At 39.7% G+C, this 26,962-nt stretch overlaps 1 protein-coding gene across 3 annotated transcripts in view; it reads left to right on the top strand.

The window, feature by feature from the left end:
* The window catches only part of UNC79 (unc-79 homolog, NALCN channel complex subunit), a gene marked incomplete at both ends in the record, with an annotated part of 113,553 nt that overhangs the window by 50,453 nt on the left and 36,138 nt on the right, over positions 1-26,962 (top strand). For 2 of the 3 annotated variants that reach the window (XM_082484735.1, XM_082484734.1), the window contains 10 exons: positions 206-492; positions 4,192-4,374; positions 5,215-5,377; positions 8,272-8,421; positions 9,915-11,138; positions 13,457-13,564; positions 17,620-17,736; positions 19,754-19,837; positions 22,245-22,347; positions 24,134-24,274. In XM_082484735.1, the coding sequence (XP_082340861.1) occupies positions 206-492; positions 4,192-4,374; positions 5,215-5,377; positions 8,272-8,421; positions 9,915-11,138; positions 13,457-13,564; positions 17,620-17,736; positions 19,754-19,837; positions 22,245-22,347; positions 24,134-24,274 (2,560 nt within the window). The remainder of the gene's footprint in view (positions 1-205; positions 493-4,191; positions 4,375-5,214; positions 5,378-8,271; positions 8,422-9,914; positions 11,139-13,456; positions 13,565-17,619; positions 17,737-19,753; positions 19,838-22,244; positions 22,348-24,133; positions 24,275-26,962) is intronic. The other variant, XM_082484736.1, reaches the window with a different exon arrangement.

Genomic DNA, 26,962 nt, shown 5'->3' with positions numbered 1-26,962 from the left:
TTCAGTATACACAATAGGTGTTGATGTGCTGTTGAGCCTGAGGCAACAGAGGAACAGTGCCCTCAGAAATGCATGCCTATCTCCTGCGAATTCACCCCGTGCATTTGGGCAGAAATGGAGCAATGGAAAAATATTGTGGTGTATTCTGTACCCTGTTTACAGTCTTATCCAGTGTCTGATACCAATATCTCTCTTGTGCTAATAGGACAACCCTCCCCAGAGAACGATAATACAATAAAAGACCTGCTGCCAGAGGATGCTGGGATTGATCACCAGACTGTCCACCAGCTGATTACTGTGCTAATGAAGTTCATGGCAAAGGATGAGAGCAGCGCTGAGTCGGACATCAGCAGCGCTAAAGCTTTCAACACAGTCAAGCGCCATCTGTACGTCCTGCTTGGTTATGATCAGCAGGAAGGATGCTTCATGATTGCACCACAAAAAATGCGTGTTTCGACCTGTTTTAATGCCTTTATTGCTGGAATAGCACAAGTAGGTGAAGGCACTTACTACTTTTTGCAGTTATTTCTCATTGCCTGTTGTTGAAATGGTGGTAGCACAGCCTTCTTTGTACCGAAATAGTGGTTGAATGTGGCAATTCTACTGAAAACTTCCTAACACTTCTTCAGTTGGTGAAAGAATTTGCGAACAAGGATGGCTGCTTGTTCTTTACTCTCAGAAGCTTCTGTGTAGCCAAATCAAGTACTTTCTGTAGATTTTTGCTTTGCAGTTAAAAAAGTAAATAAATAGAAGTATGCTAATTTATAGCTTCCTACAAGTACTGTAAACTTGCTGCATCATTGGCATAGAGGTAACGATTTTGTGTGTGTGTGACGGCACACAAATACTACCACTGTATGAGAAATTAGAGACTTCTCCAAACCTCTTCACCTTCTTTAGCTAGTCTTTGAATGCCTTACTTTCCTCACATGACATTTCTTCCTTTCCCATTCAGGAAGACCTGGGACCGAGATGCTCTTGCTTGTTTCCCTGCATGAATGGTCTGTAAACTCTTCGACATTCTTCACTTTTCAGGAGACTCATTCTCCTCCCTAGAATGCACCAGGACTTTCTATTCTCCCTTTCTTAGGGAGTGGTGCCGCCATGATAAACTTCTGCCTATATTGCTGTGATAAACGACTGAGCACATCCTTGCCTAGTGCTTTCTTTCTCCATCTTGTAAGAAGGACGGTAATTTCCTATCTCAAGGCTCTTCTAAGGCTCAATTAATTCTTACTGATAGAGCAGTTGGTGATGCTAGGCTAAAAAACATTTCAGACTTGCAGAACATTCTTCTTATTTGCAATGAAACATTATCATCACTGCCACACTTTTTCCTTATCACAGTTTCTCATAAAGGATTACCTTAGGGGAGAGAGAGAGGGCTGTGATTTCAGATCTCCCCCTGCTCCAGCTCTTAAAATGCTTGCTGTAACCTTCAAACGTTGCTCAAAGCTATCCTGGCCTCTTCTGTGTCTGCAGTTTTTATCAGGATTTTCTGGTTCATACATTGAAGTCAGTGATTTTTCGAAGTCAGTTGGAATGTAGATACTTGGGTAAACTTTCACAGTCATGGAGAAGTCAAGTATCCATGTTTCAGCAGGCAAAATAGAAGGTGTTAATCTAAACTGGGTAGCTCTAAATGCATCCTGATCCATTGCCTTGGAGCACCATTGCTCCATATTGTTAATCATCTTTCGTTTGTACGGTTTTAAGCTGAGGCATCTAAAATGAGATTCAGGCCTGAGAGGCTGCAAGTGACAGTTTAGATCACAGGGCAGTAACTTCCACACTTTTTCTACATGTTTTCCAAGTTTGGATTTCCAAACTTCAGTGATTGTAATTGACTTGATTTTCAGAAGTACTACTTAACTGCAGCTCTAAATATCAGCCCCTGCCTTTCCTCTTTGACTTTTAAGATGTCTCATAATAGCTGAATCCACCATTTCTGTTAGAAAAGCTTTGTAGTTGGATCCTGGTTCCCCCGACATCAAATGAAGTTTGAGAACTTCAGTAGGCCAAGATTTTTCTCCATGTAGCAGATATCAGAATTTTAATTTAGATTTTTTGGGGGGAGATATTTTTTTCTTAGCTGTAGGGCTGCTTTGTGTTGGGAATTGCCTTTGCTGCAAGAGAAACGCTATTTGTAATCCCAAGATGCATTTACAGAGTGAAAACTCACTGTGGAGCTCCAAGAGATCTATTTCAATTACACTTTCCCCCCACGTGGTCATAAATACTTGCTTTCTCCAATCAGTTCCACAAAGGTTGGGATTGTGCTGAGTTGCTGTTTTGTTGATTTTTTTTTTTTAATTCCAAGCTTGATTGGAATGGTCAGTTCAAGAAAAAAAATAAGATCAAATGTCTCAGTATTTTTCATCATAAAATCTGTGTATGTGGAATTCTTGAAAGCATAAAATGCCTTTTTCTCTCCCTAGCAGCAGAAGTGGCCAAGTTTTGGTGTTTGCAGTCGGTGCGGTATTGCCCCGCATGGTGGCAATGTTGTACAAGCCTGCGGGAGCGGGGGGGCCAGCAGTGCCCGGCTCTGCTCAGCATCCCAGGCTGAGCTCTGCTCGGCATTTGCAACATCACTTATTCCAGATCTTCCTGTGACAACATAAAAAATGGGTCTGCTCAGCTGAAGACATGTCTGCATTACAGTATGTGCCATGTTAAGGCAGGGCTCCGTCTTCCTTGTACGGATGAGTTTTTCCTAACCGTGCTATATCGCAGTATTGCACCCTGAGGGGACACAGCGTTGCAGGGTAGGACCATATTTGGTGACTATATATCATCTGTTGCCAGGCTAACCCTACATGGGTAGACATTGGATTCGTCTGTTTAGCTCTATGCATGCAGCACAAAAATTTGAGACAGCTGCACACCCAACTAGAGAATTTTACAAGGAAAAACTTCTAGTCAGCTTGTTCAGGAGGGAACTTGAGACATGAGTTCTGTGTTTGTAAATAAGGCTCATCCCCTTGTTCTAATAAAAACAAAACAAACAAACAAAAAGAAATACAGACCTGGAGGAAATGGATGAAGTGGATGAAACTGATGTTTGTGTCTGTTTAAATGTACGGGGCTCCTGATAAAGCGCACTAAGTTCACTGAAACTGGAGGGTCTTGTTAGATCTTGGGGGCTGTGCTGGAGTTTCCTTGGCCTGCTGTTATACGTTCCTGGATGTCAACCAGTATAGGTTAGCGTCAGAGACAAGGGCCTTGTGGATCCTTGTTGTGGTTCAGTTTCGCTGCTGATTCCAGGACATATGTCTTTAACTATTTTTATTTAATGTTGCAAGACTGATGAGGAGATAATGAAAACCAGCAATGCAGTTTCAATCGAAAACACAGTTGTGTCAGGGTAGTGGGAATATATGGTCACACTGCACCTAACCATCAGGATCCAAACCTCGAGGATAGGTGCCAAACAGCATGGTGGTCTTCAGATGAGGTCACAATGGAGGCAAGGCTTACGACTAGCAGTGATAGCAGCAACCTGTCTACAGCAACACCACCATTTAAAATTGATGAGCATTTTATTTAGAGCAAGATAGTATTTTTCATTAGCTTTATTCTTGGACCCTTTAGTATTTGCATGCTTAGACGTTCTGCATAACTTTGCAGACACACTCTTACCTTTGCTATAGTGAAGAGTGGGCTTCTTGTCTGTTGCCCTGATTCCAGAACATGGGGCTTAAAAAAACCCTAGCAGCTAATGTTGCAAGCCTGATGAGAAAATAATGAAAACTGTCAATGCGGTGTTAACACAAAAATCCCAAATAATCAAAATACACAACCCCCTCTCCCAAAACCTATGATTGCATCCTGTCTGTTAAATGTGGGATATACCTAATATGGTTTTGTCTCTTGAAGCATCATCAACTTGTATTATAGCACAAGGCTATCCCAGCATAATATACTTCATTAGCTTGCCAATGTATGTTAAAATTTAGACTGTGCAGGATGAAAGGCTTTCAGAACACATCTCCTTTTGTTTTGTTTTACCCGTCTATCTAAAATGAGAACATGGTGAGCTGGCAGAAAGTTTCTAATTGATAGTTAGACTTCCATAAAAATGTCTGTTTCTTTTCATTTAACTAATACCTCAACTGTATTTAGTTATTTTGCTTTTCAACATCAGTGGATTTGATTTTGGTGAGCTGACTCCTGTGCTAATATTCTTTTCAGGTGATGGATTATAACATCAACCTGGGAAAACACCTTCTTCCCTTGGTGGTGCAGGTGTTGAAATATTGCTCTTGTCCTCAGCTAAGGCATTACTTTCAGCAGCCTCCTCGCTGCTCCCTCTGGTCCCTCAAACCTCACATTCGGCAGATGTGGTTAAAGGCTTTGCTTGTCATTCTCTATAAGGTGAGTGGTCTTAAAAAGGTGGTGTCCCCATTAAATTTACACTTCAATTTGAAATTTATTACATGGAACACCTAACTGTACTGCAAGTGAAAGGAACCGTAAAGAACACTTTTCTTTGATTTGCTTACTCACTGCATTTAATTTCAGTGTCTGAAGTAGTTAGGCTTTCATCTGTTCTGCTGACATTACTTCTGCTGTCTGTATTGCCTTTCACATGGTTACCTGAGAAAGGGAAATATGGATTTGAAAATAGGAAAATGCTGTATAAAGTTCCAATGAAGAGTATTTTGAATAGCTTAAAATTACTTTTTAAAAAAATTAGTAATTTAAATGGGGGGGGGGTCAGCTTAACTTATATTCTTTACTTGAGTGATGGTTTTTAGGAGGTGTTGTTAAAATTTAATGTGTTTAGGCACTAAAATGGACCTGTGAATACTTTTGATATGCTTAACAAATTTCTAGCAGGTCTACAGGGCATACAAGGAAGTGAAGACACTTGAAATGAATGATGATGTGCTGATTGAAATATAGTATTTGGAGAACAGTTCTGATGAGAGACCTTTCATATTATTATTAATAGTTGGTTTTGTCGTATAAAAGTCAAGATAACAATATATTAAATGTTACTAATAGGGATTTTAAATTTTTTTATAAATAATTCTGTGTACAAAGCTGAAAACAGTCCTGCTTCTCAGGATGTATTTAGAAATGTGTGATCAAAGGAAGGCAAAGGGCATCCAGCTGACAATGTTCTTGTCATTTTTCTATTTTACGACCTAAATGTTTATCCAAGGAGAAAAGTTAATTTTTAAGCTGAAGTTTTTCTCTTTCACTGAACAGTACCCCTACAGAGACTGTGAAATCAGCAAGATTGTACTTCACCTAATCCACATCACAGTCAATACTCTCAACGCTCAGTATCACAGCTGCAAGCCCCATGCAACTGCTGGTCCTTTGTATAGTGACAACAGTAACATAAGCCGATACAGTGAAAAGGAGAAAGGTACTTTTAACACTCTCATTTATATGATAGTCATTGATTTTAATTAATGAAGTCTTGCAGATGTTGTAGAAGTGGGTAAATAGGTCTGAATTTTAGAACACAATAAGCAAAATTCAGTCCGAGGTGTGACTTATCTGACCAGCTATAGCCATCTATAGTAAAAGAAATTCACGATTTCTCTGTAGGCCAAGCATAGCACAGCAGTCTAACATCTCTTGGAGGGAACTTACCTTAGACTTAGTAATTCGGTCACCATGCCTGGATAGTCCTTGGCCTTTTCTATAACAGTATTAACTGATCGTGCCCACACACAAGGTGTGCAACCAGCCTGACACCACATTCTGATTATACTTTTTAATATCATGGCATAGTAGCAAATATTTGATGTTGAAAAGAAAAAATGATGAATTCAGTATATAGTTTGCTTTTCTCTATAAAAGGAGCTGAAGTTGACTAGCTTACATGGAGATGTATATGATGTGGATGTCTAAAGGCAGAAGAGAATGGTGCAACCCTTAGCATCTGCATCTGATTGTTGATTCTGTGTGTTTGCTAGCTGTAGCAGAGGTACTGTGATGGTGTGAACTGGTGTAAGGCTGGCACGTGAAGTAATGTGGTGTCACTGAGTGTAGTTCCTTACAATTGTGAAGTTTATTACACGATAAGTATTTATGATCAAAGTTTAACAGGTTCTTTTGATGTTAACTTGTAGCTGCCTTTCAGCTAGTTTGCCTTTTAGCTGTTTATTTGCGATTTACATCTTCCTTCTCAAACAGTCTTCCTAGTGTGCAGCAAACTCTTCTGAAGAAGAATACAATCAGCACTCTTTTACACGTCAGTAGGTTTTCCTCTTGCTGCTTGTTGCTCATGAAAAGATATCCCGTAGAACAAGGACATAAAACTTTGTTTACCTGAACACCCTATTACTTAGCTCTAGCAAATTAAAGCAACTTTAAAGCAGATGTAAATGATGTATGGCATATTCTCACTCACTTGGACATTCTGTATTGCTAGAGGAGGGCTGAGTGTTCAGGTAACTGTGGATTTACTTTGAATTTGTCTTTGTTTTGAGCTGAGTTAATGACTTAATACATAATGACTTAATAATGCTGAGGGTAGTAATAAAACCTTTATGAAATGCATTCAGTTCCTGGATTGATTCTGAGACATTTCTAAGACAAAGCGAGGTGCCCAAGTACCCAGCTTGCAGTTCACAGTAAGTGCCAAGTAAGGTTTAGAAAACTCGATATTCCAACCTAATGTCCAACATTGACTCCCTGAGTGTCCTTATGTCTCACTTCATCATTGTTTCTCTATGTTCAAAGTAAGAATAATAATATTTACTTGCTTTCCAAAGCTGTTGTGAAGGGCTTTGGTCAGCTCAGAGGTAAAGGACAATAAATGGGCAAATTTTACTCTATGCAGACTGATCGTAGGGCTGATTCTTCTCCTGAAGTGCTGCAGAAAAAAAAGAGGATGTAGAAGAGTTTTCTTCCACCTGCAAGCAGCAGCCAATATAATTCCACAGGGACTTGGAAAGTTGAAGCCTTTCCTATCCTTTCTAAGGATGCTTGTTTAGTCTCTGGTCAGATAGTGTGTGCGCTGCTGTCATCGTCAAAGGCGGTATTTAGATCATCAACAGATGTGGATTTCATTGTCGGGCAGCAAGAATATGTATGCTAAAGATTGATTTCCCCCCCCCCCCCCCCCCCCCATTGAATCTTTTTCCTAATTTTTCTGTCAAACTTTGTTGTGGGGATTGTGGCAAGTGTACAGACTGTTGTAGAGCTGATGGTATGTCTTGTGAGAAGAAGCATTTGTTGCGAAACAGAAGATGATGACATATAGGACATGATGTTAAAAGTGATCTCCTAACTTATTATATCCAGTCCCTGTAGAAATTCTTACTATCAACTTTGATTTTTCTGGATTTATCATATCAGTTAGGTATCTTATCCCTGGTGCTTTTAGGTGGGAGTTCCCATAGCTTCACATGTAGTAAAAACATTCCAGCAATTTCAAAGCTAAAGATATTAATGTCCTGTTTAAGTCTTCAGGTCGTGGCCATTCTAGCTCTTTGGCTTACTTGCCTTTTCACTCCTAGACACCAAATGCATTTCCTCTCCGTGTTTGCTTACTAGAACAAACTCTTCTCTTGAATGCTTTGTTTTCTTTATCGTCCCAGTAGTGTTTCTTATTTCCTTGGAGATGAACCACTATACATGATAGATATGGATTTTTCCTTTTTTTTATTTCTTTTTTATGGCCATTTCATACAGGTGATGTGGTTATTTTTTGATGGATAAATAGATTTTGATCTTTTAAACCAGCAGGTCTCAAATTAGAGCATAATGTTAGTACTTAGATCAGTAATCTCATAATTTGTACTCTTAGGTCTTATGCTATTGCTATTACCAGCTTGTCAAGATTATCCATTTGTTCTTTTTCGCTTTTCTATTTGGCTGGTATATTACTGACCTTGCAGTTCTTGTACTAATTTTGACTTTCTTCAATTTACTGTTTCTTATGGAGCACCGTAGAAGTTATTTACTCAAGTCAGTGTTCAGATCTATTGTATTTCTTCCATCTAAAGAATCTGTATTATTATCAGAAAAAGATAGAAAGGATCAGCTTAGAATGGTAAAAGCTTTAGCATACTTTTGCTGCATTGTAACCCAATTTTCATTTATCTCTGTCCTTTCTGACCTTAGTTCAAGATGTAACAAGAATGGCAGTTATACCTGGGATATAAATTTTCTTGCGAACTTCAGATGATTCTTCATTTTCCAATTCAAGTTTAATTGAAACTAGCTGAGGTTTTGTTACATAGACAGCTTTTCATTCAAGGAATTGCACTCTCTTAAGAGTAATAAAGTTTTTTCTTTCTCCAGCAGAGGAAGACAGTGTTTTTGATGAATCTGATATTCATGATACACCAACTGGACCTTGCAATAAAGAATCTCAAACTTTCTTTGCAAGACTGAAAAGAATTGGTGGCAGCAAAATGGTGAAATATCAACCAGTTGAGATGAATGCTCAGAGAAGTATGAATTGTTTTGTCGGTATAAACTCATGCAGAAATACAATTTCCTACTCTTATTTTCAAGCTACCACCTTTCTTTATAGAGTTTGTTGCACTGCCTAATTTGCATAGAAGCCCTTTGTCTGACTTGAGAGCTCGTACTCCTCGTTTCTCTGAATGAGTTCTCTTACAGGAATCTCAAAGTAGGCACTCCAACATAAAAATACATAAAATCAGTAGTTGTTTTCTGAAACTTTAAGCTCTTCTGAACGTAAAAACGTTTAAGAGGATTTGTTGCAATTTTCTTCCACCATTGGGCTGAAGATTTTTACTCAAATTTGTTTTTTCCCAGAAATGGACTTTTTTGATGAGGTAGCACTCCAGGGTAAGCCAATTTGTGCTTGCTGCTGCAAATATTATGGTTTTCCATTGGTAAAAAAGGTCATTTGGTGGTTTCAAAAAATAGGAAGGATTTTGTTTTCAAATTTAGGCTTCTGAAATGAATACCCTAAAAAAAAAAAAAAAAAAAAAAAAAAAAAAAAAAAAAAAAAAGATATTAGATATTTCCACCACCACCCACCTGCCTTTTTTTTTTTTTTCAGGTTTTTGCATGGGGAGAGGGAAATGATTCTGACTAGATCAGACATCTACTTTAACTTTTCTCACTGCTTTTTTTGCATGGTGATTCATATGCAGAGCATTTTGAAATATGGGGTTAATAATGATCAGGAATATTCTGGTTTTATGTGAAAATGTCACTCGTAATAACAACAGTGATAACCCTTTAAAATGTTCTCAGTGAATGTGTTCACGTAGCAAAATACCAATGTGGTGGTAGAACCAGCAAGTATGACTGTGCTCACTTCCCTTCTCCCTGGGATGGGGAGGTATGACTGTGTGGTGGGATAGTTGCAAGACTGCTGGGGTCGAGGATAACTGGGGGAAGAATTCTCTGAACGCCTGTTTAATCTTGTGATTATGCTGCCACATCCTCACTGCTCTTGCTACCCTTGCTTCTTGAATTAGAAGCATCCATTTTAAGCCCACTTTGCTGCAGTAAATAACATGTAGGTGTACTGTGATATACGCTGATGTCTAAATGATGCCCACATCATTTGGAAACCCCTTCAAGAATGATCTGCGTAGCTCATTTCTTTTTTCATGTCTCATGCCTAATGCAGCCATTCAAAGTGTCTGTAGGAATTACTTGCCTGTGCCATCTTCTCTTCAATGCATAAAGTTAAACAGTCTGTCTTCAGGGTACATCCGTCCAGGATGAGTAGAACTTGGACAGAATTTAGATAAACACTATTATCCAAATAGCAGGGGTTTTTTGTTGTTTATTGTAAAAATCTGTGTAATGTGGCTCTGAGGTTAAAACAAAGTCTAGACAATTTTGACTAACGCTGGGTTTGTATTTGAAATGCCAGTCATGCTGAATGGTGAGAATAAAGATGAAGATATCTGCCAGAAGTCTCCAACTGAGGTAGTATTAGCTCTTTCTGTTTTAATCAGGTGAAATAGAGCTGGCTGAATATAGAGAGACGGGGGCCTTACAAGACAGTATTCTACGCTGTGTGAGAGAAGAAAGCATTCAGAAAAAAAAACTGCGCTCTCTAAAACAAAAATCTCTTGATATAGGGAATGCAGACTCCCTGTTGTTTTCATTAGATGAGCATCGCAGGAAGTCCTGCATAGACCGGTGTGAGTTAGAAAAACCACCTGTCCCTGCTGCTTATGCCATACACAGGCAGAGTGATTATGGACGATCTCGGCAGAATTCGTCTACTAAAGCTGAAAATATAGAAACACAAGAAAATCTTCCTCATACAGAGAGTTTCCAGGAAACGAGAAGACCTGTCATACCAGAAGTTAGGCTAAACTGCATGGAAACCTATGAAGTGAAAATGGACTCTCCGGTTAAACCTGGTGGTCCCAAGGAAGATTTAGATCTGATAGATTTGTCCTCTGACTCAACATCGGGTCCTGAAAAGCATTCAGTACTCTCCACTTCAGACAGTGACTCTTTGGTCTTTGAACCACTTCCTCCCCTTAGAATAGTGGAGAGTGATGAAGAAGAAGAAACAACAAACCCGCTGAATGATGAGGTCTCTGGCAAAACTGCTGCTTCATCTCCCTCAACTCCTATCAATGTCTCTGCACTCAGCCTCAGCACAACTCCGCTGGTCCAGTTCAGCATTGAAGATTGCTCCAAAGACTTTAGTTCTAAGGATTCGAGCAACAATGCTTCAGCAGGAATAGATGAGATCCTTTCCACTTCTCCCAAAGATCAAAAGGTCTCTTCAGAGTTAGTTAAGTCAGAAGAACTTCCGGACGTGTCCTCTGGAAACCCACTAACACTGAAACAGAAGAGGGACCTGCTGCAGAAGTCATTTGCCCTTCCAGAAATGTCCCTTGATGATAGCTCCGAGCTCAGCGTGGAGGAAATCAGACCTAGTGGAACAATTCCAAGCCCAAATGTAAAGACAGTCCTTATTAAAGTCCCCGAAGATTCTGAAAACCAAACAGAAAGTGATAAACTTGATACCAACACAGAGTCTGACGCTGAACAAAACACGGAGCAGAAACAAGAAGAGGAGACTGAGGAGTCAGAATTTAAGATTCAGATTGTTCCTCGCCAGAGGAAGCAGAGGAAGATTGCTGTGAGTGCTATTCAGAGAGAATACCTGGACATTTCCTTTAACATCCTCGACAAGCTGGGAGAGCAGAAGGAGGCAGGTGAGCTCAATCACTGACCCACTCAAAAGGCTTATTACTGCGTGAAGGTCTTAGTAACAGACCGGTGTAAGGAGAGATGTGCATACATAGAGGGGGAGATGTGTATATATAGCACGTGACGTGGTCTGAGCTAGCTGAATGCGTTCAGGTGTTTGTTTCTCACTAGGGATGCACTAACTGTACAGGTATTGTGCGTGTCTGAGGGCCCGTTTGAAAAGGAAGTGGAGCTCAGTAACAAAAATATTGGTTCTGATATCCAAGTTAGGGAATGAAACTCCATGGCCTCTTTATGCGGGGAGTCAGAAAAATTGTCATACTTCTGTGCCTTTTATCCTGCTAATGCAGTCCATGCTACACTGATTCTCTTTTGTTTGTAGGGATTTTTGGCCTTTATTTCTTCTGCAAGCGTAAAGCAATGGAAAGCAGAGTGGATCACGAAGTGTAAGGCTGAGCAGGCTGTAGACTTTAGAACCAAGAGCGCTTGGAATTAACTATAGTTTGCATTTCGGATCAGACATACACATGTATTTTATTTTTATACACAAAAAACTTTTTGTAGCCTTCTTTATATTGGGTATCCACAAAGTTTACACAGCTTGTGTTTGTTAAAGATTTGAAGTTCAAGCATGGAAAAAGCCATACAGTATTTTTGTGTATCCCAGGCTTTTTCAGGTTATTTTAATACAGGGTTTGGTTACTAAGTTTTTCAGGTAGAGAGAAAGTGTGTTTTAGCTGTTTCCTCAATTTCCAGCTGGATGTGTCAAGCAGTTTTAAAAACTATGCTGCTGCCTCTTTACTTGTGTGGCTGTCTTGGTTTTTTGTTTGTTTGTGGTTTTTTTTTTTTTTTTTTTTTTCCCCCCAGGACTTTTCAGTATTTAGAATTTTACCAGTCTTTTTTTAAGATATTAATTAAAGGAAAGAATCCTTCAGGCCTCAGTTTTTTGTTGCCAGTGAAGTGATGGGGAATATTTATGCATTCCTGACCTCACATCTTAACTGCTTCAGATGGAACCATAGTATACTTTTGTATTATGTTTTTCCACTTTTACAAGGAGAAACCATTCAGTGTGATCATAGTTGCTCTGTTCCCTTTATGTTTCAGGCCTATTGTCCTATTTATGGTTCCTGTAAGTTGAAGAACCACTGGAGCTTTTTAAAAACAAGAGAGCTGAGTGCTTTTTGAACCTTTCGTATATGTTCTTAGAGAAGAATGGTCATGAAAGAATTGTGCAATTAGACTCAAATGCTTTTTTGATCATTAGGAAGGGGCAGTTTTCATGCAGTAACTAACACTGTCATCCTTGAAACTGCTTGGAAGGGCTGTCCCAGTCCTGAAACACCACGTGGAACCTAGGATTATGGCACATATGATGGTCATTTGGTTGCATGCATCTACATATGTCATCTAAGGGGAGCATAAAGTTCACAATGACTCATTAAGTGCTCACTTATGTTGCAGGTTGATACAGGCAATTCAAATAACTAGGTAATTTAGTGACTTGGGTAATTTAATGTGTCTCTTAGGTTCTGTTTTGCTTTGTTTAGCCTTATTGATTAGTTTATTTGAGACCAAATGTGCTGTAATTTGTTTAAGTAGGCTTAAATTCGCCATCATAATGGGCTGATTATAATTTCAAAGTCATATTCAAGCTTTGTCAGCCTGTTACACTTCCATGTGTTTTGATATAACCGATCTCTGAATTAAATATCCAAAGGGGTTGTTTCAAGTGCACAATGCTGATCCTCAGTTTCCCACCTGAGACTTTACAGCACAAATACATATCCATTTTTATAGGATAAGCTGAAACCAGCCATCAACACCTGAAAATTTTTTTACTTTATTCTTCCCATATTGACAGTATCAGTTATCATAAAATAAAAATGCTAAGTTTAAGGGCTTATTTTTCTTTTTAGTGATAGAAGTGTAAATTCTTTGAATCTTTAGGATCAACTGCTAGATCAGCAGCCTTTTGAATGAAAACTGATAACATGTTGGAGATCGGGCTTTTAAAGGATGCTAAGCTGTCAGTCAAACTAGCTTTATATCAGTGTACCTCTCTTATTTCCATGTTGGTGGTTCTGATCTGTGAGTGGGATCAAAATCAAACCTCCTTTGAAAAGTGATTTTAAGCAGTAGATCCCAGGGCCTGTATAAAAATTTTTACGACACACACACTAAATCCTTTTAAAACTGCTGGGAATGCCAGATGATGAATGGATGACTGAAAAGATGTGAAAAAGGTATCCAGGGAGAAAGCGGATGGAAAATATTTATTGATTCTAAATACTGAGAGATTAAGCACAATTTTCTTATGCAGATCCTGCTGCCAAAGGACTTTCAACACTGGAAATGCCAAGAGAGTCATCATCTGCACCGACCCTTGAAGCAGGTGTCCCGGAGACAAGTAGTCACTCTTCCATATCAAGTAAGTTTACCTCTGGTTTGAGGATTAGATTTAATCTGCCGTATTTGTGTGTCAGATGCATATCATGTATGGTAAATGCCTTCCCCTGGGTTTCATTGACTCTTGGAAGTACAGCTGTGTTGGATATCATTAGATCTGTTAAATCTCTGATGGTCAGCAGGATTTTAGCAACTAGGGGGTGCAAGATTTTCTGTTGTGACTTGGCAAATTTGACAAATGTGTTTTTCTTGAATTAGAGTAGGTAGCAGCCAAAAGCAGTATTTCACAAAGCTGAATGTTTATTTTCCAGTGACAGAAACCTTTGTCAACTGTCAGTGCACAGAAGCAGAGGATGAGAGCTCCACAGGGCTGTTGCTGTGGTCTTCTGTACACTTCTTGCTGTACCTTAGGAAAAAAATCTCTTGCAATTTTTGTAAAATGCCTTGAAACACCACTTCCTCGGTTGCCCACTGAAATGCGGAAACTATTTATCTCAGACTTCTGTACTGATTTCAATGGAAAGCGAACACTAACAAAATCTAGAATGGCATCTCCAGCTAGGTAATGTTAAGTAACACATCTGAAGCCTGACAGGGCAGGACTGTGATTAGTGAAAAGGGAGAGGAAATGATGACCTGCTGTGATACCAGCGAGTCACTAGATCAGCTCAGCCGTCTTGCTGAACTGCAATTTCAGATTGCTGTTGAAAAGTGAAATTTTAATTTCTGAAATTCAACATTTGCTGATTTGATAGAAAGGGCTGTCTGGCCTACTAAAGGAAGATGTTGTTTTAGATGTGCTAGATGAGTACTCCAAAGTAGAGGTTTCCTCTCCAGTTTTACCACAAGCATCTCATGTCATGTGCATCTTGTAGTCAGAGTACATTTGTTGGACACCTAATGATACAGTTGTTGCTTACTAAAGCAGCTAAAGGGGTGCCAGTTAGGACCTCTCTCTCTGGTTTCTCTGAGTGCTAGGTATTCCTCTAAATTCCAGTATATGAAATCGGGAATAGTATGTATATGATATTGAGCCTACGTTGCTGTGTAAATATTCCTTTCCTCTTTCTGTGTTCCTCAGTTTACACCTGCAGTAAGGGAGATGAATGCTTCCATTGTGTCTCTTGTTCATTTAGACTGAAATATATTTGATGTTCTACTGTGTGGCTTTACAGTGCTTTGCATAATAAGCCCTGATCAGGACTGTGAGCACAAGGCACTTCTGTAACACAAATAGAAAGCATACATCATTAGCTGTGGTAGGAAGATTTTGCCTTTGGACTTCTGTTCTTGAGTAGAGAATTCCACAGCAATGGAGGGATGATGGACCAGATCACAAGCTAACATATGAAAGGTTCACTGGCTACTATATGAAGGCTACTGATCTTCTCACGATTGTTAGGTTTCTTGTAGAAAACCTGAGCAAGGAAAACTTCCCTCCCTATGCCACTAGTCATTTGTGGGCATGAAAAGTCATGTGCTGGTCCACAGCAATGAGCCTGGCTCCAAGACCGTTCAAAGGCTGGCAGCTTTCTGCGTTCTTTGTTTTTTAGATTTTTTTCTTAACTTACCAATATTTGAAATCATGGCTGTCCTTGAGAAATCAGGTAAATAACCCTGGAAATCCAAACCTGCTCAACAATAGCCTGATTATGTGAAATATGCATGAAATTTTTTTAATTACAATCGCAAAAGCTGTTAAGAAAATTCAAAGAGATAATTTTCTATATTTGACAGTCATCTGCACTCCAAGCAGTCTTGTCACTTCTAATGTTAATTGCTGTTCTTTCATCAGGAAATTCTATGCTTGATAAAGTGATAAAGCATCTATTTAAAATCCTTGCCCTGGAAACGATGGAAATTCTATTTTTCTCCTAATTTGCTGTGAAAGGCAGCTGCAATGTAACTTTTAAAAGTGAAACATGGAATGGTCTCTTGGTCTGGTTCAGTTCCAGAAGTTCAGTTATACAAGGACTGCTTTGCAGCAATGCTGGAGAACTTTGTGCTTGGACCAAAAGTAGAGTTTGAATACACTCTGATACATTGAAAAGATATAATGAGGGAAAACTTAAAATACTTCACCTAATAAAATAATTTCAGGGTGCAGATTCCCACTGAAGTTTTCATTGTATTTTTTTATTACTCGGGGCCTGTATTTGTTTTGTTAAGGAGTACTCTGCTTTCTCTGAATTTGAAACTCTTGTATAGAAGGTGAGTAGAACAAGTTTGGAAAAAGGCACTCAACCCCTCAGAGCTTTCTGAAAGTTGTAGTTTATCCCTTTTCTGTACTTCATCACCATTAATAATGTGCAATGCTGGGTTTATTTTCAGAGCTTAGCTGCGTTCTGTGTGGAATTTTAGAACAGAACTACCTGATATTATATTAACTCTTTTTAATGATATTGAATATATTTGCAGATGAAAATAATTGTTATGAGATGATTTTGCTTTGCCCTTGCTTTAAGGCCCTGTTGAGGGAAGCACTTAAGCATATACTTAAGGCAGCATTTTAAAAGCTTTCCTGCATGGAGATGCGTGTCAGCAGTTTCTCATGCTTTGTTCGTGCAGGGCCTTAAAATTCTGTCTTCATACTGTGAAGAATGATTTTTGGTTTCAGTGGTGGAAATACATTGCCCAGATTCAAATGTCCAAGCGAATATATTATGCTCGTTCAATTTGAATTTTCTTATGAATGGAGAAAAAAAGTAAGAAAGTCAGGAGTTGCATATGATCTGTTTCTTCCTCCATTTAAGCACTTCTCAGTGTATAAAGACCATATATTTTCTCAAATATATGACCAAAAAAAATCTTAAATTTTAAATCCACAGTTTTCTTTTTTCGCGGTGTGTGTGAGCATTATCCAGTGAGACACATCTCTTAAAGCAAACAGTAATATCTATTTCAGATTGAACATTAGGAAGAAGTTTTTCACTTTAAGGGTGGTGAGGCACTGGCACAGGTTGCCCAGAGAGGTTGTTGAGGCCCCATCCCTGGAGGTGTCCAAGGCCAGGCTGGACGTGGCCTTGGGCAACCTGGTCTAGTAGGAGGTGTCCCTGCTTATGGCAGGGGGGTTGGAACGCGATGATCTTCAAGGTCTCTTCCAACCTAAGCCATTCTATGATTTAAAGAAGTATTGTAAATAGTTGGATGAGGAAAATTAGAATGCTTGTTAATCACAGAATCACAGAATTTTCAGAGTTGGAAGGGACCTCTAGAGATCATCTAGTCCAACTCCCCTGCTAAAGCAGGATTGCCCAGAGCACATTACTCAGGACTGCATCCAGGCGGGTCTTGAAAATCTCCAGAGAAGGGGACTCCACCCCCTCCCTGGGCAGCCTGTGCCAGTGCTCTGTCACCCTCACCGTAAAGAAGTTTTTCCATGTATTTGAACGGAACTTCCTGTGTTCTAACTTGTGCCCATTGCCCCTCGTCCTGTCACTTGGAACCAGTTGCTTGATAGCTCCATGTAAGAAGAATGGTGGTGAAGTGACAAATGGGACCCATGTTCAAGGGGATGCTGGCTTCACACTTCAGAAGAATGTGCAGGTGTCATGCCTGAGTGGTGGGTATTTAGGAGGCCTGTTCAGGTTGTGTCACCCATGAAAGGTGCTGTTGGTACAGTCAGTGAACTTGCTGTCCTGTGGTGAGCGTTGATAGAACAGTCCTCCATACTTTGCTGGGAGGAGACCGAGTTTCCTTCCTTGGTATGTTGTATGTGAGTGAGATTCGTCTTATACATTTATCACCTGACAGCATGGGAATTTTGGGGTAGTATCTTACACTTCAAAGATACCGAGTGTTTTGAAGAGCTTTCGTGATATTTGGAGGCAAAAAGGCACTGACAGTCGACACAACGGACGAGATCCTGAATCGAAGTCACTTATGACTGATGTCATTGGGGCCAGGTACCCTGTGAAGTTGTGTGAAAAGTGCATATTGACTTGAGCAAGATCCTTAGAGGAAGCAGTCATTGCCCTTTCAGTATTTTATCTCATGCTGGCTTGTAAGATCAGGAAATAAGAGTAGTTTTACATGTTGTCTGAGCCCCTGAAATCCTTTTGCATTTCTGACTTGCAGCTCAGTTCAGACAAATGAAAAGAGGCTCTTTGGGAGCTCTGACAATGAACCAGCTAATGAAGAGGCAGCTGGAACACCAGTCTAGTGCTCCCCACAATATCAGCACTTGGGATACTGGTGAGCTGCATTTATTGTTCTTTATTTCTGTTTCCTAAACCAATTACTTTCCGTAACAATCCATTAAAAAAGTGAGTATTCTTGTTCTACCATTGCAGATAAGTAATTGATCTCAAGTCTAAAGTGGAACTTTATAGTACCAGATTCTCACCTAGTATGAATTGGAATAGTTACATATTTGGAAGGTAGTCCCTCTGGTACAGTGGTGTTCCTACAGTTTTGCATATTACTTGGATTATTTCCTGGCCTCATTGAACGAAATGGAAGTATGACTGTTGCTTTCACTAGGTATAGGATTTCATCCCTGGTGCATGGAATCATTTATTTGCATGTATGTTTACAACAGTGTTGGTACCCCAAGGAGTTGTGCCTTATACCCGCTAGTTTTGTTTCTCTTCAGAGAAGTTTCTGTCAGCTCATGCTGAACACCTGAAGTTTCTGTTCACTCACTGACCTGTTTTTTCTCCCTTTAAGATGGGTGCAAAGCAATGAAAACTGAATTAAGCACATAATTTCCTCAGTACTCAAGTGTTTTACTTGTTTTTTTCTTCTATAAAAGATTTTCTGTTATGACCAAATCCATAACAGGTGTTGCTGAACAATTCATTCATTGTAGTTTATCATAAATGCTAGATATTTTATTGCCCATCTTGATGTTAGTGACATTACAGAATCGTGCTTTGTAAGAATTCATCAGCAGATCCAGATGCATCCAGAGAAAGGAATGCTTAAAACGTTATATGAACTTAGCATGCTGAATGAGTGTCTCGCCACCAGTTCTGGACAGCTGAGTTAAATTTTTTTGCTTAATTCGGTCTTCAGTTTCAAGTTCCATCAAACTGAATCTTGTAGCTGAGGAATGGCTAAAGGTATGGTATGTAGTACCGGATTATCCTTTCTGCTCCAGTCTGCTGAGTAGCATGCTCAGCATGAGATCCTTAAATCATAAATATCGGAATTCATCCATGATAGCAATGGTTTCTTTTGTCCCATCAGCAGGTAAGTTTATTGAAGGGACTTAGCTGGTGCTACCTAGTTTCTCAGGCAGGGGTTTAGAGATGAAAAAGTTACTGCTTTCATTCTGCAAGAAGTAGTTAGCCTGTATTCAAGAGGAACAAGTCAGTACTCAAAACTGACTTACGAACTCTGTCATGTTAATCTTGTCCCAAGTCCACTAGTTTTCTCCACAACATCTGTGACTTTTGCCTCCAACATTCTTTCCAGCTAAAGGCTTCCAAGCATGGAGTTAAAAAGTAAAATGCTCTTTTCCAGAAAGCTTTGCATCCTTCAGCCTCCTTTTCAACCACATTCAAAGTAAACTTATTATTTGGACAGAAGTCAGGTCGGTTTGGTTAGGTTGTAGTGGTGTTCCCCCCCCCCCCCCCCCCCAGGACAAATGCTCAGTGTGATTATTTCAATGTCACAGCACAATTTTATACTCAGGTGTAACAACTAGGACTAGGAAATAGTCTTATGCCACACAGTCATATGATGTGTGCTTGGTTCATGCATGCTTTATTATTATGCTTTTTTTTTTACACTGGTAAGTAGCATGTGTCTCTCTCATTTCTTATTTCAAACCACACTTTTCCCAAACTTGCTATCTGTCACAGAAAATAGTTTTGTGTCTAGTTTCTATCAGCACAAACTATACGTGACTTCTAGCCTCTTGCTATTTCTAAACACTGTCTTTCTCTTTTTGTGACTCATATGTTCCATAACTTGTTGAATCTTTATGGCTAGCACTTCCTTTCTTGTTTAATGACACTTACTTTTCTGAAATGCCTTTTTGGTATTAGGTTATCTGTGTCCTTTTTGTGTTGTGGACTACTTTCATCTTTCTCTACCCCTCCCTTTCCCCTCCTTTTCTATGCTTAAAAAAATTAACTCTTTCCTTTGTTGTTTCAATAACTGTTGTATTTGTCTTTCGCTTGTTTTAACTGTTTAAGATGTGTGGTGCTGGTGACAGATGGTGGATTCATAGTTCTAGAGACTGAAGTTCTGTATTTATTCACAGAGCAGATACAGCATGGAAAACGGCTGTGTAATGTCCCTGTCTGCCTAAACCCCGACTTGGAGGGACCGCCACTAAGAATCAGAGGTTAGTCCAGCATCCCTTTGACCTGATCTCTCTGCTAAGACTGCAGGAAGGTTTTTTGGTTAGTACCGAATGGTGCTGAATTTTATGTTCCATTCAGCTGTATTAAAGCCTTCAACTGTCCTGCAGAACATAGGTTATTGAAAAAATATTAGACAAGACATTTCATTCAAGATGAACAACTGCTAAGAAGTACTGGCTTTCTGCTCGTACTTGTTTTGGCTCTCAACCTGGAAATAAAAGACTCTGTATGCAGAGTGCGGTTGAATCTCACTTCTTTATGAACTCTTCTCCCTCACAGCCGAAATACATCCAGACTTTCTTACAGCCTCGCAATGGGGCAGTGACCTACCTTCTTTGCCTAAACCATGTTTTTTCACAACTGTTCAGTGCACGAGAGAAGACGTTTTTATTTTGAGTAGTTAAGTCTTAATTCAACGTTGTAACCTGCATTAAGAAAGCTTTTAGCCTTTGTGTGGTGCAACGGGACTCACATCTAGAGAACATGACAGTGAAACTTCTGAAATCGTGGTAGAGGGTTCTTTATTTATTTGTGAGAGGGGAAAAAAACTAGAAATATGTGAAAATCTACTCCTATTCCTTGCATTCTGGATGGTGTCCTACATTACTAAAGAGTATTCTGGACTTCCTGAAGTGTCTGCTCATATCCAATAAAATCTCAGGAGACAACTGTGAAGTACCGAACTCCGTATGTAAAAGAAATATTTCCTTCCATGCTCAGTAAAATAACTGGGTAAAACCTGTCTTATTCTTGTGTAACAAGCCCTCATCACTGCACATATTTTGAGTTCAGAAATTGTGGGAGCTTCTTAGATTATTTTGCCTGAGAGCTGATGTTAAATTTGCTTCCCCTGCTGAAACTGGGATTATCTCATCAGAAATTCCATCTGAACCTAGTTTAGGTGGAGAAGCTCCCTCCTGTTTCCATAGTTAAATGCTATCAGAACAGGCTAATGTTAACATTAAATCTGAATCTGCAGATTGAAGCAACCAGCTAGAAAGTCGATAATGGATTACTTAATTTATGATTAAATTGGCATTAAAAGGGCATTGGTACTCTTCTAAATGTTGGTTCAAAAAATGAGCTTTTCATTGATTGGTCTTTAGAATGAGATGCCCTGGGGGACAGCTTATATACATATTGATGGTACCTACCAGCTGAGCTCCCTGGAGTCATTATTGACGCTGAACTGTATGGGAACAGGAGTAAGGTGCTCTCTATCATGTCAGCTATGTGTGGCAACCAAAGGAGAGATTTTTCTTTAAGAAATGAATCTTTCTGTCTCAGTGACCCGGAGAATGAAACTGCTAACAATATTTAATTGATCATCACAAGGCATCTCAGATGAATGACATGGCTTGTACAGCACAGTTAGCATTCATCCAAGACTCATGAATGAGTCTGATTATTCTTCTTGAGGTTTTCTTAGCAACCAGACTAGCTGGAGAGTTGCCTCTTCTGTATGTTTTTTTCTGGAATTGCTGTTGTCTGCTTAAAGGGACAAAGGGAGGAAAACCACCATACTGGAGAGTTGTTAGATTGTCAGACTACCCCATATTGGTGTTATTCTGGAAAGCGGAACTCAGAAAAGCCTAGAGTTTGAATCTTCCATTATACATAACTTTTCCTATTAAAACAAGCATCTATCAGAAATTAGGTGCACAAAAAGTGCCAAAGGCAAAGGGAGCCCTGGGTGTTGGCATGATCACAGCGGCTGTGCCCCGAGCTCAACAACTCAGCTTTGGAGAACAAACATGCTTGACTTTCAAGGGAAAGCATTTCTAACCATCAATCCTCCAATGATCTCAATGTTTCTCAACTCCTTATGAATTATTTCTTCTAGCTGTCCTTTCCTGATTTCTCTCCTATGCCTCTGTTAGGGATGGTATGAATAGATTGATGGCCTGGTCTTGAGACATACGAAATTATTTCCTTCTTCATGTCACCGAGAACTATGGGAAGGTAATTCCCCAGAAGTATGGGGGAACACTACAAACCTGCTGCTGTCCTGTCTCATAGCAACTGTAGCATCATCTCTCTCCCTAAAATGAGTAGAAATGATTACATCTGCCTTCCTGGAATTTTTATTCTTTGTCTTTTTTTCCGAGGATTTTTTTTTTTTTTTGGTTGGTAGTTGGTTTTGTTTTGTGTTTGTGTGGTGTGTGTTTCTTTTTTTTTATTAGTTCTAGGTGATTGGAATAATCTGGCAGAGGCAAGGAATGTGCTATATATCCTTTTGTAGACACACTTTATTTCTTATTTCTATGCACAGTGAAACCATTATGGCTGTTTTTAGAAGTCTGCTCTTCAAGCAGTTTGGATTTCTGTTTAGTGATTTTCTTTCCTTTTTTTTTTTTTTTTTAAATTTTTTCCCCTAATTGCCCTAAGGTGCCACAAAATCTAGCTTGCTGTCAGCACCCAGTATAGTCAGTATGTTTGTACCTGCACCAGAAGAATTTGCTGATGACCAGCCCACCTTGATGACTGACAAGTAAGTTCTTTTTCTGTTCCTTTCAAAGAAGTAGTTGAACTTCAAATAGGTCAACTGAAGTATAGATATACTCTATGGAAATATAAAGTCCATTCTATCATTTATCTCTATGCTAAGTTTTTCAGTTATTTTTATTACCCCAAATTGAACATTTTCTAAACACTGCCAGCAAGAAGTGCTTTTAATTCAGTAGGATCTGTGTGAGTTAGCACAGGCAAAATGATGACTCAGGCTATTGCGTGTCCATGGAGGGCAGGGGAAGCACTTCCCAACCTATTTTAAATCAAGGGTTCCTTGTGATCCATCAGAAACCACTTTCACCTTAGGGGAAAAAAAAGCTCTTCTTGAAAATTCCTTTGGGTTTCTGTTGAAGTAGGTCACTGTTGATGTGTAACAATGTGTAACCAACATAGTGTTCTTAAAGACGATACTCAATGATCCCGAAAGCTTTTGCAAACCTTAATTGGTTGATTAAGATGCCTCTAAAGGAAGTGTGAAACGTAAATGCGCTCATTTAATGGAGAAGTAAAGCAGTCAGCAAGGAGCCATGCATTGATTTGGTTAAAAATTGGAAAGAGAATCTGTAAGTTCTTGCTTGTGCCCCTGCGCTCAGGCCAGTAGACAGATGCTCCAGGATGGGCACTGGAGAAAGACAGGACCATTGTGCAGTCTGTGATTGGAAGCGGACCTTACTGTGTGACAAAGTGGGGCATCCCAAAAGTTAGGCTTATCTTTGGTACTTCCTTTGGCCATTTCCCCAGAGCTCTAGCACCACCTGTTAACAGGCAGACCAGCTGAGCTTGACTTTCATGACTTTGTTGGCATATTTTCTTTCTGTTTGGTAACAAAGGCAAGAAAATTGCCTGTACAATTCCATTAAGTTAAAATATCACAATCTGTTGGAGTCATTAGCAACCGATTGATCAAATTAAGCAAGCCTTCCTACTGGGCTGAGATAAGCCAGTTTCCCACATTGGTTTGCCTTTTTCGTAGGTTGCGAAAGCCTGTCTCATCTCTCCTAAATCTGACATCCCCTTTATAATTAGACATTATGGAGCCCTTTCAGAACTTCGTCAGTTGTCTTTGAGTGTTTCAGGAAGGATAAGTGACTCAGCAGCAAATCTGCCCTGGGAAAGGAGACTTCTCTGAAATCTAAGGTTCTGTGCCCGAGAGCTCCTTTCATTTCTTTCTCAGCAGCCATAACTGCTGTGGGAACCAATCAGATTATTGTTTCCTAATTGTAGAATTTGTTATTCATTATTCATGACTGACGGGAAGGACAATATGAAATTGTTCCATCTCTCTTAAGATCATCTATGAGTGTCACTGTTTGTGCCTAGGCTGCTAAATAGAAGGCTGCCAGGGACTTGAGCCCTCGCCTGAGCCCAGTTGGCCTGGGCTGGCTGGGTGTTCCCGTTGCTGAGGGCTGGTCTGCACTGCTGCGGATTCCTCTTGGAGGGTGCAGGCTGAAGCAGTGCAATGCAGTGAGGGAGCCGGCTAACAATTACTACTGAGGGACCCAAAACAAGGCCTGCCCTGTGGCCCTCTTTCATTTGGCAGTGAGGAAACAGCCAGTGCAGCTAGTGAGAAGCTTTATTAACGTTTGAAAGCTATAGACTGTTACTAATTATAGAAAGAGTGCAGTTAGATTATCTGTCTAAATAAATTTTGAATATAATATACTAAATAACAGTACTTTTAAAAGACATAATTATAAACATATGTATATATAGTAATACTTTGTTTTAAATTTGTTCACGTCGCTTTTTAAAACTGTTCTTTGCAGGTGCCATGACTGTGGGGCTATTCTTGAAGAATATGATGAAGAAACACTAGGCCTGGCCATAGTTGTGCTCTCAACCTTCATTCACCTTAGTCCAGACTTGGCTGCTCCTCTGCTGTTGGACATTATGCAGTCCGTAGGAAGGTAAATTCAGGACTTTTCTCTCTCCTGTGGGACTGAAAAAATTTTGTGCCTGGAATTGGGTTTACATAAACTTCATATAGTGAAGTTATATATTTTAGAGCTCTTAAGTGAATGACATCTGGTTCTGTCCTCTGCTTTGTTACTCATCATTCCATCAATTTCTTGTGTAACTCCTTCCACTGTCACTTCAATTTTGGGCAGCTGCTTTGATGTCCTCCCCTTTCACCCTTCAAAGGGAGGTTCTGGGTTGGGAATCTCCCCAGCTTGTCCCACTGTAAGCAGCAATGTAAAGGATTAACTCAGTTTTTCTGTGATAGCCTTATCTTCCTTGAGTGCCCGGTTTATTACCTGAACAGCCATTGATGCAACATACTCTCTGGTGTGCTTCTTGATCCTGTTTTATTTGAAGAAAAATTTACTGTTAGTTTTTATTCCTTCTGCTAGTTGCTCCTTGAACTGTTTTTTGGCCTGCTGCCTTGTGGTTTTTCCTGAGAATTTATGCCCTTTTCTGCTTTCATTTGAGACATGACTTCAGCTTTTTGAAAGAAGCCTTGTTTTTTCTAATAACCTCCCTCACCTTTCCTTTCTTCTGCTCTCTTGAAGTTTTTCTTACCGAGTGGGGTATCTTGGCCCTGTGCTTCCGATGTAATGTTCTTAAACAGCTTCTGTGCTTCCTGTAAAGACTGAATCCTCTTGGATACCCCTTTTTGCTGATTTGACATAATTTTTCACTTTTATGTGGTTCTTGCTTTAGAAGTTATGCACAAATGTGGTCAGCTTTTCTGAATTTTGTTGCTCTGTTGACTCCTGGGTATGATCGATCGTTAGCTTACCTGAAGCTCTTCAGGCTTTTCAACCATGGTTTTATGCTAGTTAAGACTAGGTAAAGAGTTGCGTCCCTATGAGGTCTTTCTAACCAGCTGCTGCACAGGATTGTCTCTCATAAGGTCTTAAACATTTGGTGTCTATTATTTTTCTTTTGTGACTTTTACCCACCGTGCATGGGATAATTGCAGTGCGCCATTACTATTGTATTACTTGTCATTGCTGCCTCCGCCTCTTCCACAGCCTCCTGCCTGAGGGCTGGGAGGGACGCATTGGGGGTGTTTCAGAATGAACTTCTGAGCAGCGCTAGAAGTGCAGAAATGATGCGCAGCTCTCCTTTTCCATGTTCTTTTCAGTGACTGAAGTTTAAAATTTCTTGACTGCGACTTCTGCAGCGGTACAGCCCTGCCTCTCCACTACCTCCCAATGCCATTTAAACACAGCAGCTATTCAAGTCCTCCATTTCCGTTAATTGCAAGGCAACAGTTCCCTGCTGTCGCTGCTAATGAACTCTGATGGAGGCAGAGGTTCTAATCGAGAGAGATGCTGTCCATTCTGTGTGATTCTTGTAAATACAGCAGTACTGCAGCTACAGAGAGTAAATCATTTGGAAGATAAACTATCAAGGGATGAGGGCTGAGTGGGCTACCTTTCTCTGTGCTTTGAGGAAGAAATGCTGCATCTTTGGAGTGAGACAGCTGATTGTTTTAGAGCAGCAGATGGCAGGCAACATGGCGTATTCCCAGTAAATGTCCTGTGTTGTTGCTACTGGCTGTCATTTCTGACAAATTCTAAGCCCAGTAGGAGGCTCCCCATAAAGGAATTATTTTGAATACATGCAAAATAAGTAACATATACAAGCAGAGAGGCATTCAGGTGCCTCATGTATATAATCTAAGTTGCTGTCTTTCATCAAGAAGTGACGTATCATTACCTCTAAATACCCATCTGACAGCAGAGGTGAGAATGAATTGGACTTCTTGCATTTTTATTCTTAGGAGAAGAACTACTACTTCCATACTTAGAAGAGGAAACAAGATGTTAGGAAATCCAGAGACTTTCAGAATACCTAACCAGTATACAGAAAGGTTTTCAAAAGTTACTTGAGTGCCCACAGGTACAGATAGGCACCTGTTGGGATTTTCAGAAGAGGAAAAAGTTCTGGGTTCAAGTTACTGACTGAAATGAACATATTTGCAAGACTCTGGCATACACTTAACTTTATGCTCTAGTTCCTGAATCAAGATTTTAGACATGTTGATTCTTATTTCATTAATCTTCAGTGAGACTTAGCTATCCAAGCATCAAAGCCCTGTTTGAAAATGGCATTTAGGCTCTTGAGTTAGTGAGGAGCTTTGAAAAGCTTAACTTCTGTTCTTAACATGTACAAATTTGAATGCATCCATTTACTGTCTACTGTCCATTTACTGTTCTGCTTTGTGGTCTGCGAAGTGGAGGTAATGATGGGGGTTCATGGCCTTTGGGCAGCAAAATATTTAGAGTAGAAATAATAAATACATACAAGCTGTAAATTTCAAAGTTTCAGGTGTTCTTAAGTGTTTAGTGTAGTTCATGTCTCATGAAGTTTTTCCGAAGTCAGAAACTGAATGTTTTGTTTATCCTAAATACCCACTTGCATTATTGCATTCAAAAGGAGAGGAAAAACTTTGCATAGGACTTTGATTTCTTTTAGAAGAAATATCTTATGCTGTTGTATCTGTATGCTTGAGTAGATTTTTGAAAATAAGTGTCATATCCATTGGGCATGTGATTGGTCTCATTGCCTTCTGCAGAAATCCTCATGTGCTTTAATGTGAGCAGATGTTAGTTATTGGAGAATCAAGGTCTGTGTGGCTTGAAGGT

The sequence above is a fragment of the Vanellus vanellus genome (assembly GCF_965231255.1).
Source record: "Vanellus vanellus genome assembly, chromosome: 6".
Taxonomy (NCBI): Eukaryota; Metazoa; Chordata; class Aves; order Charadriiformes; family Charadriidae; genus Vanellus; species Vanellus vanellus.
The sequence above is the reverse complement of the archived record's forward strand: the minus strand, read 5'-3'. Positions and strand labels throughout refer to the sequence as shown.